The 15658-nt window shown below is 36.2% G+C and overlaps 1 protein-coding gene across 4 annotated transcripts in view; it reads left to right on the top strand.

Annotated features, from left to right (window-relative positions):
* The window catches only part of BABAM2 (BRISC and BRCA1 A complex member 2), a 546733-nt gene that overhangs the window by 472633 nt on the left and 58442 nt on the right, over nt 1–15658 (top strand). For all 4 annotated transcript variants that reach the window (XM_074209807.1, XM_074209805.1, XM_074209806.1 and 1 more), the window contains one exon: nt 11259–11412. In XM_074209807.1, the coding sequence (XP_074065908.1) occupies nt 11259–11412 (154 nt within the window). The remainder of the gene's footprint in view (nt 1–11258; nt 11413–15658) is intronic.

Here is a 15658-nt window from a genome sequence, read left to right as displayed (position 1 = left end):
GATTCCTGATTTCTGGTAAATTCATCAATCTCCCTGAATTCTATTCTTTATCTGAAGGATTTGTTCTCCTCAAAGAGTTTTCTTATCTCTTTTTCCATCTGGCCAATTTTGCTTTTTTTTTTTAAGCATTCTTCTCCTCAGTAACTTTTTGAACTGTTTTATCCATTTGACCTAAGCTGGTTTTTTAGCATGCTATTTTCTTCAGCATTTTTTTGGATTTCCTTGACTAAGCTGCTGACTTCATTTTCATGTTTTTCCTGAATCCCTCTCATTTCTTTTCCCAGTTTTTCTTCTAACTCCCTCATTTGATTTTCAAAGTCTTTTTTGAGCTCTGTCATAGCCTGATCCCAGTTTCTGTTTTTCTGGGAGTCTTTAGATGCAGGAGCTTGTGTTTCCTCAACTTTAGACTGAGTATATTGATCCTTCTTGGAATCATAGATAATGTATTTCTCAATGGTGTTCCTCTCATTTCTCTGCTTGCTCATTTTCCCAGCCTGGGCCTGGTTTGGGGGTGCTTCCTGAGCTTTTGGGACACTCCCACAAGGGTCTCAGTGTGTGTGGCTCTGTCTTCCCTCCTGGTCTGTGAATGACCAGATGTGCCCCCCTCTGCCTTGGGGCTGAGGGGGGGGGGGCTGCTGTTCTGTGTGGGGACCTAGACTGCAATCAGGGTCTGAATGTGGTCAGAGCCCCAGAGTCCTGTTCCAGGGGCAGAGGACAGAGCTCCGCAGTCTCTCTTCACTCCCCTCCTTCAGCTCAATGGGCTCATGCCCTGGGAGCTCCTGCTTACCAGCTCCGCCTGCTTCTGTTCCTGGATCAGGGCTGCAGAAAGACCAAGCTGCTGGCTGTGTGTCCTGAGGGCTGGACTCCACGTGCTCGCTCTGGCAGAGGTCCCCCTGCTGTTCTCCCACTTTGTACCCGATGCTCCCCGGGGTGTAGCTCAGGAGACTCCCCCACTGCTGTGAACTGAGGCTCCCAGTGCTCTGGGGCTGTCTCCAGAAGGCTGAAGTTCTTTTGCTCGGGTGGGCCACTGCTCCGACCCTGGGGAGCAGAGCCTTTCTGCTCTTTTCCAGGTTACCTTGAGTAGGAGAACTGCCTCTCTAGGTCACTTTGTGGGTTCTATCTCTTGAAAGTTTAGTTAGAGTCCTTAGTTAGAAGTTTTATCAGAGAGTGCCTAAGACTCGATACTGTCTTGTCACCATCTTGGCTCCTAGTGATTCTTTTAAGAGCTATTTATTCATTTTCTTTGACAAGTTATCCATTAAGGAAAGTCTTGTCAAATTTTTAATCATTTCTTTAGTTCATTTTCTGAAAGGATTATTGCACATATAAACTACAGTAATCTTCCTGGTAATTTGTTTGCTTATTCCCATAATGAGCAAGGTGAAACAACCTAATGTCATATTTCTTGTTTCTTTTGGGCAAATAATAAAGTTCAAATTCATCTAACTTCTTTCTTTAAGGAACATTTTCAAACCATTTTTCCATAGAATTCTAATTTCTTTTAGGCTTTCCTACTTCATTTATAGTGACAGTGTTGGTATGGAATTGATTAGTAAGTCATGGTGGCACATCATTGGTTAAGGGTCCTTTGAAAATTTGATCTTTAATAGTTATAAGACATCCCCATGTATAAGAAGCACCTTAATTTTGGGACCCAAAATTTCAAAAAATAAATTTATGTAAAGTTATTGAACTCCACTTTTATTCATCATGAAATTCAAGGACCTTCTTCTCATCATTTTTAGGCATCTTTTGGACAAGTCTGGTACATGGACACATGCTTAGTCTATTGTTTCATGAACCTGAAGCACCAATTGTGTCCTCCTTTGAAATCAGTAACTTCTTTTTCATCAGCAATTCTTCTTGCCTCCTGCTGAACTATCTTTTTGAACACAGGAATTCCACATGCCCTTTGCTCTTCAATCCATCTCTTCCATTCCCTCTCTACATCAGGCCATTTGGCTGACTTGCCTCTCAGGGTCTTCTGCCGTAGCATTTTCAGTGGGGTTTCTTCTTCCCATAGCCAGTCTCAGATTGTTTTCTCAGTTGGAGGAGGACCAAATTGATGTTCAGCAGTAGGATTTCCATTCACTTTAGCAAACTGGATCATTTTTAACTTGATTCAGCTCTGTACGAAAATCTTTTCTGAGCTATTTCTGGATAGAAACATAACCTAATATAATTGTAACAAATGCAAAAACAATGAGTACAAAGACAAGAAGCTCAAAAAAATGGGAAATACAAGTAAAACAATCTAAACAATGAGTGCAAAAACAAGTGCAAAAAAGCAAGAAATGCAAGTAAAAAATCTTCAATAACTGTATAAAACACTCCCAGTTTTTAGACCCCAAATTTTTCAAAAAAGGGTGTGTCTTATACATGGGGAAATATGGGTTTTGTATTCGTTGATTCTTAGGACTCTCTGCTTCATTTTCTACTACATACCACTCTCACTGTTGAGGTAGACAGGGATATGGACCATTCTGAATTTGACCAAAAAAATTAATTATCTGATGTTAACCCTTGTTTTACACATCAAATATACCTGCCTGGTGTGCAGGAATTACTCAGTGATTGGTTTCTATTCTTATGTCAAGGTTTCTTCAAGGATTTCTACAAGGTTGCTTTTACTATAGAAATTCTTAGGTCATGCAGATGCAAAAAAAAATTTTATATCTTTAGATATTTTTCTTACTTTAATTTCCTTTGATTTTTTGTGAATGATATTCCAGCTTTAAATTCTGTGCCTTCTTTTTATAACTGAATGATCATTTGCCATTTATATTGTATTATATTGCTCTGAGTGATATTTTTCATCTTAACAGCTTACCAAACTCTGTATTGTGGAATTCTAGGAACTAATTACAATGTAAACTAAATTTTTGGATTTTGGGTGAATATTAGCAAAACAATATTTCTGTCAATTACTCTTATCATTACTTGGAGAAATTAATGAGCAATTTCTTTGGGAAATGATGGTAAAATTCTTTATTTACATTTTTCTGATAACTACAATTACTTTGGTTTAATCTCTCTGAGTTATAGTTCTACCATTTTTGCAGATTGTTTTCAAGTCTCTTTCCATTTTGATTGTCCCTTGATCTTGTTTTGTGACCTTCTCTGCTTTATCTGCTAAGTTGCCTTGCCATCTCAAAATTTTATTTCCCCTTTGTTCCCATAATATTCCCATATTATCCCATTTGTGCTGCTTTCTCCATTACTGTTGACTTTTGTCAATTAGTTTCATTCTAGTTTTATTGATTATAGATCACATGTACTGTATTCCATTCAGCCGCTAAAGTGATTTTCCTAAAATGCAGGTCTGATCATGTCATTCTACCTCCCCCATTCACCTCCACACCACATACACATTTTCAATGTGTGTGACTTCATTTCGCTTCTTAGACCAAATATGAAATCTTCTAATTTGATCTCAGGCTTTCCTGACTTAAGACCTGTGACCCCATCTACTGTTTTAACTAGCTGCCCTAATATTAATAACAGGTTACATTAATATAGTGCTTTAAAGTTTGCAGAAAATTTCACACATTTATTATTACCAGATCCTTTTAAATTCCTTTTATTTACTGTTCATTTTGATATAATTTTTGATAGTTCTGGCTTCACTTATTAGTCTAGTTGTTTTGTTATTTTTTTCTGGCAACTTCTGAATCTTTTTATCTAGGATATTGCTCATCATGTTGGAATTTTTTTCCTGCTATTTGTTCATTTGCTCATTTGTTTGGCCTTTCCTTATCAGAAATCTAGAAATCCTTTTTTCAGAAACCAGAAAGACTCTGGTTGCTCTCCTTACATTATTCATTTTATTTGGGAGGGAAATTATGACACTGAATTCCTTCATGACTTCTCACTTTACCATTTTCCTAGAACTTCCTTTTGGTTTCCCTACCTAAACACTTGGATCCCTGTGGACCACTCATTGACTTAGAAAACTACAAATTGATATTATCTGTGTCAATTTTTATTTTCATTTATTTTGTTAGACATTTCCTAATTAAATATTAATCTGGCAGGTTTGATACTTTTTATGTCAAGAATGTTGATCAATGACTTGGCAAAAGGATGGCAATAATGTGATCCAAAAACTATATTGTGAGCTCTGAAAGTATCTTTATCTGACCTGCTGTCCCTGTAGCCCTTGTTGTGTTTCACTGTACTGCATCATTACATGTACTCCTCATAATTACACTATGAGGTAGACCATGTATGAACTGAAATTCAAAATGGTTATGTGATTTGCACAAGTCTCCACAGGTCACTCCACCTCTCTAGGCCTGAATTTTCTCTTATTAAAAATAAGGGAGTTGGACTATGTCGTTTCTAGAGCCAACATAATAAGTCAGGTACTAAAACTTACATATTCTGAATCCCAAGTCTAGTATTCTTGACTGACTGCCTGACTCAGTGAACCATTAGTGCCCCACTTGAAGGATATACCTACTCTGAAATGAGGTATTCACCAAAATAGAAATAGAGCAAGATTTGGAGTAAGGCAACTTGGGTTCAAATCCTGGTTCTTCTATGCTTTTTATAACTCCACACAAAATACTTCACATATCTATGCCTTGGTTTCCTCTTCTTTTCTAATTGGGCAGGTCAGTTTAGGTGATCTCCAAGGTCCCTTCAATCTCTGGACCTATAATCTAAAAAATCCTACTCCTTTGCAGTGGCATTGACAGTTACATAAAATAGCCTTGAATGGTAGAATTTCCAGAGAAGCATTTTGATTTTTTTATCAGAACTTGCTTTCTGCTTGCCTTTTTCATCTATCAAATTCTATATATACAAACCATCTTATCAGACCCTGGGAAAAATACAACGTTTATAGGAAACATTGTTTCTGTCACCATCAAAACAATACTAAGAGTTAGCATTTAAATAGCTGAAGTGTAGGGGTGGCTAGGTGGCACAGTGGATAGAACACCAGCCCTGGAGTCAAGACTACCTTAGTTCAAATCTGCCCTCAGACACTTAATAATTACCTAGCTGTGTGGCCTTGGGCAAGCCACTTAACTCCATTTGCCTTATAAAAAAAAAAGCTATAAATGTGATTAAGGTTTACAAAGCACTTAACAAATATTAAATCATTTTGTCCTCACAACAGCCCTGGGATGTAGGTTCTCTGTTTTACAGATGAGGAAACCAAAGCAGACAACATTAAATGACTTTCCTAAGGTCACATAAGCTAGGAAGTATCTGAAGTTAGGATTTGAACTCAACTCTTCCTAACTCTAGGCCAAACTCTTTTCACTGCATCACAAACTGCTTATGAAACTTTAATTCCAGTAACCACAACAACTTCATTATTTTTCAATCTTTTTCCCCAAAAGTAGAACAAATATTATTTTCCCCATTTTACAAAAGTTTGAGGAAATAGATTCAGAGAACCTGCTTGCACAGAGCTTCCCTGCTCCCAATGCCAGGGCTCTTGCTACTAAACTAAGCTGCCTTTAATTAACTTGATTGTCCATTCGTTCCCTTTTTGAATACACATACTGCCAGGTAGCTTCAATGAATATGTAGAGGACATCTCAGAATATAGCCTTATTAAAGCACCCAAAAAAAAATCACTGGTTGACCTCACTCCACCCCTCCAGTGGTCAAGTTTTCCACTGAAGTTTTCTTTTTCATTTTTTTTCCTAGTCTCTGGTCATCAGTTCTACTCTGACCCCATGGTCTTTGAATATGTAGGTTTTTTTTATGTGACATCATGAACTTATGTATCAGTTTTAAATTGACAAAAGTGAGTTGGTAGTTTAATTGTGTGGCTACTTTTGATCTCCAGAATAACTTTATTATCTTCTGGTAGTAAGGTTACCAGAATAAGTGTTGATAGTATACTCAAATTTACTAAAAAACTTATTTCCTTGAGAAAAATTGGCTTAACCTTCAGAGATAAACTAATCTGTGTTCCTTCCTCCAGACAGGATTGTAGTTTAAATTATTCCAATCAGAGAAATATATTTTTTCTCAAATATTTCCAAGTAGATTTTTCTCTGCCTTTCTAAGGTTTTGCCAATTCATAATCAAAAATATTTTTCTCTAAATTAATTCCCTCATCATCTAACATAAATATGGCATGTTCATGATAGAACATAGGAATTTTCTTTTTGAACATGGAAATTCAAATAGATTCTCACTATGCCCTTTTTGTATTCTTAAATTTCATTTTATTTTACTTTTTTCCCCGGTTCCATGCAAAAACTGAGTTTCAGATTTTCTCCCTTCCTCCCACCCCACTCTCTCTCATTGAGAAAGTAAGTTTCTTGGTGTAGGTTAGGTGAAAAATATTACTACAGTAGTCATGTTGTAAAAGTAAATATAACACCCCCCCCAAAAAAAAGAGAAATTTCAAGTAAAGTGAAAAAAGAAGACAAGCTTCAGTCTGTATTCAGACATCATCAGCTCTATCTTTATCGCAAGTCCTTCAGAGTTCTCTTGGATCACAGTATTGCTGAGAAACAGTAGGTCATTCTCAGTTGATCATCCTGCAATTTTGCGGTTTCTTTGTATAAAGTATATTTTTCATTGCATCTGCTCATGTAAGTTTTTTACTGAGAGCCTCCTGTTCATCAATTTCCATAATAGAACAGCATTTCATCTCAATCACATTACAATCGGTTCAGCCATTCCCCATTCACTGGAATTCCCCTCCAACTCCAGCTCCCTGTTACCAGAAAAGAACTGCTATAAATATCCCTATACATATAGGTAGTATGCCCTTTTCACAGAAATTTCTTGAATGTGTCAGCCTTCTCTTCTATATATAATCTTAATTCTTTTTGCCTATCTTCATAGACCAGACCTCATTTTTTTCATATCAAGGGCCACCAATAATAGGGAACAAAATCAATCAAAGGGCACAAATAGATGGAAAGCAACTTAATTTTAAGAGAAATATAAAACACTTTTACATACCTTAAAAATAAGGAAAACAAAAATGAACTGAAAACCCCTTATGCAGTGTATCTTTTGTAATCAGTCAGAGGTGATTTTAAGAATCTTAAGTAAACTATATGTTCTACCTTAGAAACACAAGTTTAAAACTAGCTCAAGGAGGTAGCAGTTTAACTTCTAGAGAAAATTCATGTCATTCTTTTCTAGTTGTTTAACCTAGGTACTAACCTAACTGTGTGGTATTAAATACAAATATAGTAGAAATAGTGTGGTTGTCAGACAGAGCTTCATGGAAGTATGGAAACATGAGTTGATTGTTTCAAGTATTACCTCAGGCATAAGGGAATGAATGGATAACTGGGACACTGAGTACTCACACAATATGCAAATCCCCAAATCAGGGAGATCAAAAACCAGGTTAGCAAATAAAACAAGAGAGCACAGATACCAGAGTATCTAGCAAGCCAAGAAACCAGTTTGTGCCTGCCAAATCTACAGGAACTGAAGGTGCAGCATGAAGTGGGTGGTTAGACAGTCATTAGTCGTGTGGAGTTCCTGACAACTAAAAGAATAGAGCAATGGATAGTCATCAAGAAAATTAGACAGCTACTGTGTAAACCTCAGGCGTCATTATTTTTTTCTTCCTCCAGATAGAGTAATTTCTGAGCAAGGGAATCTGACTTAAGAGGTCTTCGGGTAAGGTGACAAAAAAAATAGCTAGCTAAAAAAGTGTGAGAAGAAGGAACAGGAACCTGAAAGGTACAAAGACTTGACAAACCAAGCCTAGAATGAATAGAAAGAAAAAGCATACTCTAGACAATAGAAACAGAATAGACAAGGCAAGGAGATAGATATGAACCTGGGGAATAGTAAACATAATGGCCTTACTCCTGGAGCTGAAATTGCATGTTAGGAAAAAATGAAAAATATAACTGGGTAGCTAGGGAAAGACCACATCATAGCTTTCTTGAGTTTGGGACAAGTAAATAATGTGGATAGTGGAAAGAATGCTGAATGTCATGTCAGGAAAGACTTGATTTAAAATTCCTATTTCATTTACTAACTGTGTGTGGTCATGAGCAGCATTTAACCTCTATGAATCTGTTTCCTCATAGAGTTTGTTTCAAAGCCCTGTGTAAGTGTCCACTATTACAAGATCTCTTTGATGACATTGACGGATAGGAACTTCACAACAGCCCTGTGAAATAAGTACCAAAGAGATTATTCTTTTGTTGCAGAAGAGGAATCAGATTTATACAGATTAAATGACCTGTCTGTGGTCACACAGCTAATGTGTCAGATCTTCCAGACTTAAAAATTCAACATTCTGTCCACAACTGCCACATTGAATCTGATACCAAAAGAATCCATTGAAAAGAAAAACTTCAACAAAGCAATTGTTTTTTTCCAAAACAATAGGAAATAAATGGTTTAAATATTTTTTTCATTGAATGAACTCAACTGACCAGTTGTTTTTGCATTGTGTAAACATAGCCTGATTGTTTTCCCTTAAGACACTTCTTTTTTGTGTGCTTTTCCTTAGCATTTTGACCTAGTTTTTTTATCCATTATGCTATTTTTACTGATGTTGTTCAGCAGTTTGTTCTCCATTTCTTCATAATCTTTTTTAATAATTTTGAGTGATTCCTTGAATCTAACTTACTTAACTATCTTTGTTCCTTCAGTAACCTTCCCCTAAGACTCTTCTTCTCCTTAAGATCCTTCATAGGAAGGCTCACAGAGAGCTGGAATGATTAGTTAACTTTGTAAAAATGTTTTTAAAGTAATAGAAGCAATAAGTCTTTTGTGAATTTTAGCCTCCTAGAACAGTACCATGACTCAATAAAACTAAAGAGCCAGCCTAACCAGGAACAATGATAACAATGTTTCTTTCACTTTTTTCTTAAATAAATGTTTTTATATAAGTTACTAAGAACTGAAATTACCTTGATGAACTTTGAGAAAATGAGGTTAAAAATTTAGTTGAAAACAGTTGAATTTCATCAATAGAACTATTAAAGAAATCCCTCCTTGAGATTGAATTCAATGAACTTGAGTGTAAAAGCCATGCTAATCCACTTTTTTGGTTACATAATTTTCAAGTCACTCAGAGATGAATTTCCAGAATGTCAGAAAACTCCTCAAAGAATGGGAAATAAATTATAAATACCAAAAGAAAAATATCAACCAGGAAGATATCTATAGTTATCAATACTTATGCCTATTTTAATTAAACCTTTATGATAATGACCTAAACATGTAAGTTCCCTTTCTTATTGTTAAACTCTTTGTGACCCCATTGGAGGTCTTCTTGGCTAAGATGCTGGAGTGGTTTGCCATTTCCTTCTTGAGCTCATGTTTACATTTGAGGAACTGAGGGAAACAATTTAAGTGAATTGCCCAGGGTCACAGAGTCAGTAAAGAATCAACAGGTATTTATTAAGAGCCTAATATGCCCCGATCAAAAAGTGCTTATATTCTAATAAGGTAAACGTGTGTGTGTGTGTGTGTGTGTGTGTGTGTGTGTGTGTGTACACACACACACACACACACACACACAACTATAAAGGCACCAAGTACAGATATATATGTGTATTTCACTATAAGGTCTTTTGTGAGGAGAGGGATTAGCAATTGGACGAATCAAGAAAGGTTTCATGTAGACAATAGTGCCTGAGCTGCTTCTTAAATTAAAATAGAGAAAATCCATTAGACAGAAATATGCTATACACTCAAACTATGGCACAGAGACAAGAGATGGAATATTGTTTATATGGACTAGAATAAAATCTAATTTGATGATCATGGAGGAGGAGGAGGAATAATATCCAGTGAGGTTCAAAAGATAAGTTGGATCCAAGATATATGTCTATGAAAGTGAAAGTTTATTTTTTATCCTAAAGGAATAGAAAGCCCTTAGAGTTGACTAAATAGAGGAGTCACTCGGGCAGATATGTTCTAAGGAAAATAACATTGACAGAAGTGTGTAGGTTGATTTGGAGTGGGGAAGAGACTTGAAGCAGGAAGACCAATTATAAAGACCAATAATTGCAATAATCTAGGTGAGAGATAATGAGAACCCAAACAAGAGAGTTAGAAAGAAGGCATAAAAAGATGTTACAGGTGTAGAAGAAATGACAAAATTTGACAACTATTTGGATTTGTAAGGTGAGGGACAGTGACAAGTTCAGGATGATACTTAGGCTTTGACCTTGAGCCTTTAATAGAATTATGGAAGTTTGGAAGAGGAAAAATGATTTCAGTTTTGCACTGTTGAATTTAAGACTTCTCTGGGATATACTCTTTTAAATATGCAACAGGCAATTGTTGATGTGGGTCTGAAACTCAGAAGAAAATAGCTGGATATATAGATTTGATTATTATCTTCATAAATATAATTATTTCCATAAAAGTTGATAAGGTTACCATGAAAGAGAATGTAGAAGGCAAGATTTTACATAGCAAATGCTCAAAAAGTATTTGTTGAGTGAATGATTTTTTTAACTTAACCAACACTACCCTTCTTATCTAAACCATCCTTTAAGGACCAGCTCAAGTCTTCTCTGAGCACTCTCTCCTTTCTCTGAGTTTCTGTAGTATTTATCAGCAGGCATTAATACATAACATGTACTCCATGTACTGTTAATAAACTTTTCATGTATGTATCATTTCATCTCATTAGATTATAAACTTTTTTTAAGAAAGATTTTATTTATTGTGAGTTTTGTAATTTTTCCCCTAATCTTGCTTCCCTCCCCCCCACCCCACCCCCATGGAAGGTAGTCTGTTAGCCCTTACCTTGTTTCCATGTTATACATTGATCTAAGTTGAATGTGATGAGAAAGAAATCATATCCTTAAGGAAAAAAAATAAAATATAAGAGATAGAAAAATTACATAATAAGATAACAGGTTTTTTTCTAAATTAAAGGTAATAGCCTTTGGATTTTGTTTAAATGCCACACAATTCTTTCTCTGGATACAGATAGTATTCTCCATCACAGATAGCCCCAAATTGTCCCTCATTGTTGCACTGATGTCTATCGAGGTTGATCTAGACTATAAACTTCTTAAGACCTTAAGTACTGTCTTAGTATATGGCCCAAAATCAATTACAGGTGCCAGCATGAAGAAATGACAACCAGGGCAGTAAAGAGACTTGCCCAAAGCCATACAACTAACCACTAGCAGAGCCAGAGCTAAAATCTCATCCTGGTCATATAATGTTCACTCAGTATAGGTCTGGTAATTAATTATGGCTTTAACCCAAAGTCTGATAAGACCAAGAAAATTTACTTCCATCAATTTATATGCCCTTTTTCTTTTTTTCCTTTCTTGCAGTTGACCTTCCCTTGTATTTTCCTCGAGATCAGCCTACTCTCACCTTCCAGTCAGTCTACCACTTTACCAATAGTGGACAATTGTATTCTCAAGCACAGAAAAATTATCCATACAGCCCACGGTGGGATGGCAATGAGATGGCCAAGAGAGCAAAGTAAGTAAAATTTACTGTTTCCCTTGAGTTTAACATTTTATCTTTTTTTTTAAGGGTTTTTTTTTTGGGGGGGGGCATCAAGTGGCTTGCCCAAGGCCACACAGATAGGTAATTATTAAGTGTCAGAGGCTGGATTTGAACTTAGGTACTCCTGACTTCAGGACCAGTGCTGTATCCACTGAGCCATCTAGCCACCCTGACTTTTTATCTTATACATCTACAACATACACATATATGTGTGTATGTGTATATGTATGCTTACATACCTTCAAAAGTTGAAGAAGTCTAATTTCTTTGTGGGTACTCTTTCCACTGATAAAAATCACAACTCAGTTGTCATTGAGTAGAGCCTCTTGATGAATCAATGGAGCCTAAAATTTGTTCTCTTGGTAACCTAGGTGACATCCAACATGTCCTGGCTTATCTGTGCTGGTCCTCAGATAATGGAAAACACTGTGGTCAGGCCTAGCAGAGCTTTGCTCCACTGATCAGGCAGACTTTGTGTCAAACACTGAGCTAAGCCCTGGAGAGACCAAAAAGAGGGCAGGTGGGGTTGGGGGGCACCATGGAGACATCCCAGTACATTAGAGCTAGTGTTTCTGTAGCATCTATTATGTGCTAAGTGCCTTCCAATTTTTATCTCATATAATAATAATAATAATAGCTAATATTTCTATACTGCTTACTCTATACCAGGCACTGTATTAGGTGCTTGACAAGAACCCCAGGAGGTATGTGTTATTATTGTTCTCGTTTTTATAGATGAGGAAAGTGAGGCAAACAGGTGAAGTGATCACACATCTAGAAGTATCTGAGGCCAAATTTAAATTCAGGTCTTCCTGACTCCAGTCTCAGTGCTCTGCATATACAGAGGAGATAGAAAGTAATCTGAAAAGAGAAGGGATTAGTAGCTGGGGGCATATCAAAAAGGTCTCTTGTGTAAATAGATTTGAATTGGATCTTGAAAGAAGTCAAGGAAAATAAGTAGGGATGAGGAAGTAGGTATTGGGGATAATTTGTACAAAGGCACAGAGACATAGTACTATTTAGTTCTATTATAGGGAGCGTATGGAGGAAAGAATGGTATAAAAAAACTGTAAAGGTTGGAAGGGGTCAAGTTGTAAATAACAAAGGAATTTATATTAATCCTGGAAGTAATAGAGGTCCAGTGGACTTTATTGAGGTTGGGGGTGGCAGCTCCACCCCATCTCACTGACCAGCAGTGATCTATGCTTATCTTCCTGAGCTCAAGTCTGGGCTCAGACACTTATTAGCTGGGCAAATCACTTAACCCTATTTGTTTCAGCTACTCATCTGTTAAAAAGAGCTGGAGAAGGGAATGCAAACCACTCCAGGATCTTTACCAAGAAAATCCCAAATAGGGCACAGAGAGTCAGACTGAAAAACTATTTAATGCATCATAATTATAACATTCCTAGGGAAAATCATCTTGGTAATTGAGCAGAGGGCTGTTAAGAATGAAGAGGCATGAAACAGAGTAATTAAAAGACTTCTGTGTTAGTCGAGGCAAAAAAATGATAAGGGCCTTTATAAGTAAAGGGACGTGTAGAAGAGATGTTATAAAGGGAGAAACTAGATTTGACATTGGAATGGATATGTGGAATGTGTAAGAGTAAGGAATTTATGGCATTGTGGTTATGGTCTTGAGTGAATAGAAGGATTATGATACCCTTGACTGTGATAGGGAAATTCAGAAGTGATGAGGATTGTTTAGTGAGAAAAATAATGAATTCTGACCCATTCATACATGTTGAATTTGAGATATATAGATATAGATATAGATATAGATGTCCAATAGCTAACTGGAAATATGTGAGGAGAGAGGTAAGGTGAAAATAGGCTCTATAGAGCTCTATAGAGCTGATAATTGAAACCATGGGAGCCATTGAGATCACCAATCACCAATGGAGATAGAGTCCAAAACAAAAAAACTAACTAGTGAATACCAGGTGATGGTTGTGATAGCAAAGGCAACTGAACAGGAGTGGAAAAGAACCAGGAGAGCTCAATGTCATTGAAAAAAAAAATCTGGAAAGGAGGGAATATCCAGGAGGTGATCAGATGTGAAGGGAAACCTCAGTATCAGATGTTTTGGAAAAATAAAGGAAAATCCAGTTTGATAAAAGGCTGTTCATTAGATTTATCAATTAAGAGATCAGTGGAAATTTTGGAGAGAATAATTTCAAATATAAGCACCAATTTTGGTGGCTTTTTTGAATTTAGGCACAAAGGTAAAAGGAAATATAGGATGATAGTTAACAGGGATGAATGGATCAAGTGAGAATTTTTTTTTAAATGAGGGAAAGACAGTATTTGTAAAAAGCAGAGAAAAATCAGTAGATAGGAAACATTTTAAGAAAAGAGAAAATTTGACAAAACACAGTATCTTTTCCTAATAAAAATACAAGGGAACATAAGAATACATGGAGCTTTCCTTAAAATGATAAGGAGTATCTCAAACTATCGACAAGCATTATCTATAATGAGGATAAATTAGAAACCTTCCCAATAAAATGAGGAATGAAGCAAGGATACCTGTTCACCTCCATTATTCAATATTGTACCAGAAATGCTAGCTGTAGCAGTAAGAGAAGGAAAAAAATTAGAATATAGGCAATAAGAAAATAAAATTATCACTCTTTGCAACTGATATGATGGTACATAAGAATCCCTACAAACCAAATATGAACTTAGTTTTAAAATGTAATGATATTATGTTTTATTGTATTTTTTATTTTGTTAAATATTCTGTTATATTTTAATCTCCTTTAATAAGGACATTCAGGAGGGGCCATGTGTTTGACACATTTAGTATAGCAGGAGAAAAGAACCCACAAGAGAGTTCTGTAGGATGCCCATGGGACATCTAGGCATATCCTGGATAAAGAATCAGTCCAGAAGACTGAAAAAAAGCAGTTAAAAAAAGGTAGGAGTTGAGAAAGAGAGAGCAGACTAAAAACCTAGAGAGAAGAGAGCATCAAGTTGAAGAAGGTGATCAGCAGTGTCAAAAACTGCCAAGATCAAGAAAGATGATTGCTAGGAAAAAGACATTAGATTTGGCAATTAAGAGATCATTAGTAACTTTGACAAGAACCATGTCAGTTGAATGATGAGGATGGGAGTCAGATTTTTAGGCAGTTAAAAAAAGAAGAAAGGTAGTAGAGGTACCTAGTATTTGGAGACAACAAGGAAGCAACCAGTTGACAAGGAAAGATTAAAGAGTGGGAATGACAAGAACGTAATCTACTGGAGAAAACCACAGGGAATGGGATCTCTTGTGCAAATAAAAATATTTGCCTTTGCAAAAAGAAGGGCCATCTCATTTTGTGAGACTGAGATAAAGGAAGCCATAGTAGCAGAATGCATCTTAGTGATGATGTGTGATGAGGAAGAAAATAGAAGGGAGAGCTCTTGATGAATGGCCTCAGTTTTTCCAGTAAAATATTAGATGCAGTTCTCATCTGAAAGGCTGAAGCAAGGAAGAGTTGTGAGAAGTTTGAGGAGGAATGAAAAGGTCATCTAGTCCAGTCTCTTCATTTTATAGAGGAGGAAAGGAAGCTCAAAGATATTAAGTGGCTTGCCCGAGTTTCATGACTAAGATATGTGTGGTTACATTTTAACCCCTTTAAGTCCTGATTTCAAGTTCAGTACTTTATTCCCTCTGTTTATACACTCCTCAAAGGTCCTAAACCTAGCAGAAAATTTATGAATTTGTTGTATAGTTTAAGACTTTCAAAGTCATCTTGGCAGGTAAGTTTTACAATTAGGTAGAGTAATGCCTACACTTATGGATGAGAGTTCCAAATGTATAAACCAGTAGTGCCCATGTACTTGTGCACCTGCCTTTGCCAGTCTGGCAGGCTTATGATCATAGAAGGAAATGCATTAAGTAACATAAAAGTATATCAGTGCTTTGATGGAGCCATGATATCATCACTATATAAGCTCCATCTCCCAAATTAGCTCATCATCCATTTTAGATTTTAGATTTCAAGGTCTTTCCTTTTAAGTGACCATAAAGTAACCAAGCCTTCACTTACTAGGGTTTGAAGGATCATTTTTAAGCAAGAATATCTTAATAATCAAGTAGATATGGAAACAGAAGCTTGATAAAATAATTATAATTCACATTTGATGGAATAAATAGAAAATGTTTACTAAATGTTTGCTATGTGTCCATCAGTATGCTAAGTAATGGAGATATATTTATAACAATCCTTTCCTA

Source organism: Macrotis lagotis, chromosome 1 (assembly GCF_037893015.1).
Source record: "Macrotis lagotis isolate mMagLag1 chromosome 1, bilby.v1.9.chrom.fasta, whole genome shotgun sequence".
In the NCBI taxonomy this organism is placed as follows: domain Eukaryota; kingdom Metazoa; phylum Chordata; class Mammalia; order Peramelemorphia; family Peramelidae; genus Macrotis; species Macrotis lagotis.
The sequence above is the reverse complement of the archived record's forward strand: the minus strand, read 5'-3'. Positions and strand labels throughout refer to the sequence as shown.